Source organism: Carlito syrichta, unplaced genomic scaffold, assembly GCF_000164805.1.
Source record: "Carlito syrichta isolate Samal-C Ts95f unplaced genomic scaffold, Tarsius_syrichta-2.0.1 Scaffold84696, whole genome shotgun sequence".
NCBI classification, from domain to species: Eukaryota; Metazoa; Chordata; class Mammalia; order Primates; family Tarsiidae; genus Carlito; species Carlito syrichta.
The window spans coordinates 9,943-12,358 of record NW_007028792.1 but is presented as its reverse complement, the minus strand read 5'-3'; the positions used below and the strand labels follow the sequence as shown (position 1 = coordinate 12,358).

General features: G+C 65.1%; 1 protein-coding gene across 1 annotated transcript in view; it reads right to left on the bottom strand.

Moving 5' to 3' along the window:
* The window catches only part of HDGFL2 (HDGF like 2), a 14,812-nt gene that overhangs the window by 2,795 nt on the left and 9,601 nt on the right, over positions 1-2,416 (bottom strand). The window contains exons 7-10 of the mRNA XM_021711619.1: positions 1,635-1,738; positions 789-862; positions 472-542; positions 18-119 (exon numbers count right to left, since the gene is read on the bottom strand). Of these exons, the coding sequence (XP_021567294.1) occupies positions 18-119; positions 472-542; positions 789-862; positions 1,635-1,738 (351 nt within the window). The remainder of the gene's footprint in view (positions 1-17; positions 120-471; positions 543-788; positions 863-1,634; positions 1,739-2,416) is intronic.

The following is a 2,416-nucleotide window of genomic DNA, read 5'->3' as shown; positions in this document are numbered from 1 at the left end:
TCCAAGCCCCACCGTACCTTCTTCAGCGTGGCCACCACGTCTGTGTTCTTTTGGAGGATCTGAGAGGTCACCTGCAGGGTCCCCAGCTCCTCCAGTGCATTCAGACAGCGCTTCACATCCTACAGGCGGTGGAAGTGAGGGGGACAGCCTGGCCGAGACGTCCCAAGGCCCGGCAGAGCGGAGGATGCCCTGGGCAGGCTGAATCTGCAGGACCGGGCGCCTCCCCGCCTGGCTGAGGGGGGCTCTGGGAACACGTGGACACTTGAGGGGCTCGGGACCACCGTGGCACCATCTGCTGGGAAAGTCGAACGCCCCTCAGGGAGACCCCACTTGCGCATGAGACGGGAACAAGGACTCCCCCCATGCATGGGTCCCTGGATTTGCCCGTTTTCCAAGAATAAGGGAGCCCCAGCTAGAAGGTGGCGGGAAATGGCTGAGCTGTGACTCCTGAGGCTCCTAGGAGGGTCTTACCGGGTTGTCGACCTTCAAAGCGAACTTGATCTCACTGTGCAGCTTTTGAAGCTTCTCCTCCACAGAAGGTTCTGGGCCAGGGGAGACAGCACCGCTAGGCCTGAGCTGGGGGGAGGCCCAGGCCGCAGGAGGCCAACTGGGGCACGGTGGCCCGAGACCCCCCTGGAGGAGCCGACAGGCCCGTGTCTGCCCACCTGCTGGGTCCAACCCAGCCCCCACCCCCTGGGGTCCTGCCTCAGAAGACCATCTAAACCACAGCCTCCCTGTCAGCCCCGGCCACCCCAGGCTTTGAGTGGGGCTGGGCGGCTGCCCCTCACCTCTCTTCTTCTCCATCTTCCTGTCCACCTGGAACCCTTCGGATCGCTTCCGGGCTCGCTCCACCTTCATGGGCCTACAGAGAGCAACCCCCTCAGATGGACTGGCCATGTGCAGGCAGCCTGGCCACTGCCACACTCTCACTGAGGGCCAGTACCTGCGGGTGGACCCATGCCCACCATGCAGGAAAACCTTAGAAGCCTGGCGGCTGGGGCCCAGGAGGGGTCCAGGCTGGTCCCTTACCACCTGGGCCCAGGACAGAGGCTGGGGGAGCTGCAGGCCTCAGGTGACTCTGGCATCAGCCCTCCCTCTGGCCCTCACAAGCAAAAGTGTGACATCTAGAAATCCCTTCCTTTCTATGCAGGCACAGGGTTGGTGACGTGAAACCCAGAAAGCGAGTTCTGAGCAGGCGCTAGCGCTTGTTGGTGGGGCCAGACGTGTCGTCGAGGCCCAGACCCACGTGTTGCTCACTACTACGCCCACAGTCCCTGATGGGCAGGCTGCTTGCTGGGGCTGGAACCCCTTTGGAAAGGGTGGGAGAGGCCCCGCTCCACACCTCAGCGGGCTGTGGCGGTCTCTCACCTTGGCGTGTGGCATCAGGCCCAGGTCCTTCTCAGGGTGGGCAGCGTCGCTGGCCCTATGTGTCTGGAGCACCCTGAGCCCTGACACCCACACGTCCTCCCCAGAGACTGCCAAGTGTCCCAGGGGCAGGATCACCCAGTGAGATCCCTGGTCTGTGAGGACCCCAGCCACACTGCATAGGCCCCAGGGCCTGACACCTTCCCCTGGCTCCAGCTCTAGGCTGGGTTCAAATCAGACCCTATCCTGCGGCGGGGGCGGGAGCCCACCTGGCTCGCGGCTTCTCCTCGGGTCGCCCCCGCTTCTCCTTCTGGCCAGGCTTCCTCACGGGCTCGGTGCTTGGCAGCTGAGACTTCTTGGCCGACTTCTTTGCCTGTGGAGGCAGAGGGGGCTGGAATGGCGGGAGGAGAGGTCTGCCCACACCCAACCATCCACCGAGTGATGCAGCGGATGCTTCCTGTTGCGTCCTACTGCCCCTCTGTCCGGATGTGGAGGTGGGACAGGAGGGAAGGGGACCCGGTGTCCAGCCTGTGCCTAGCAGCAGCTTCTTGGGCCTGAGCAGACCGCAGGGATCTTGGAGCCAAGACCCTCGGCGCCAAGATCCTTGGAGCCAAGATCCTCGGCGCAGACGGACAGCCCTAGCTGGGGCCTGACTTCCCTGGGCCGGCACTCAGTCCCGAGGGCAGTCCTGTGCTGGGACTTCTGTCCTCTTCTGTGACAAGAGAGCACTGGGCGACAAGGGCGGCCTTGCTCTCCCCAGAGAAGGCGGGTGTGGCCTGGGTCACCACTGCGTGGACTCAGGTCCAACCAACGGTGCCACGAGGGTGGGAGCGTGACGGGTCCGTGGCCCTCACGGGCAGGGTGGCACCACCCCCGGAGGCCTCCTCACTACCTGCGCTCTCCCACAAGGCCAGAGGGTGCCGGTGAGCCCCTGAACCAAGCCCTCCCTCCTCTGCCCGCAAGGGCCAAAGCCCAGCGGTCCCCACGCCCACCAGAGCCGGCACGCCCTGCACGCCCTGCACGCCCCCGGCCCGCCTCCTCTCCGCCCTCC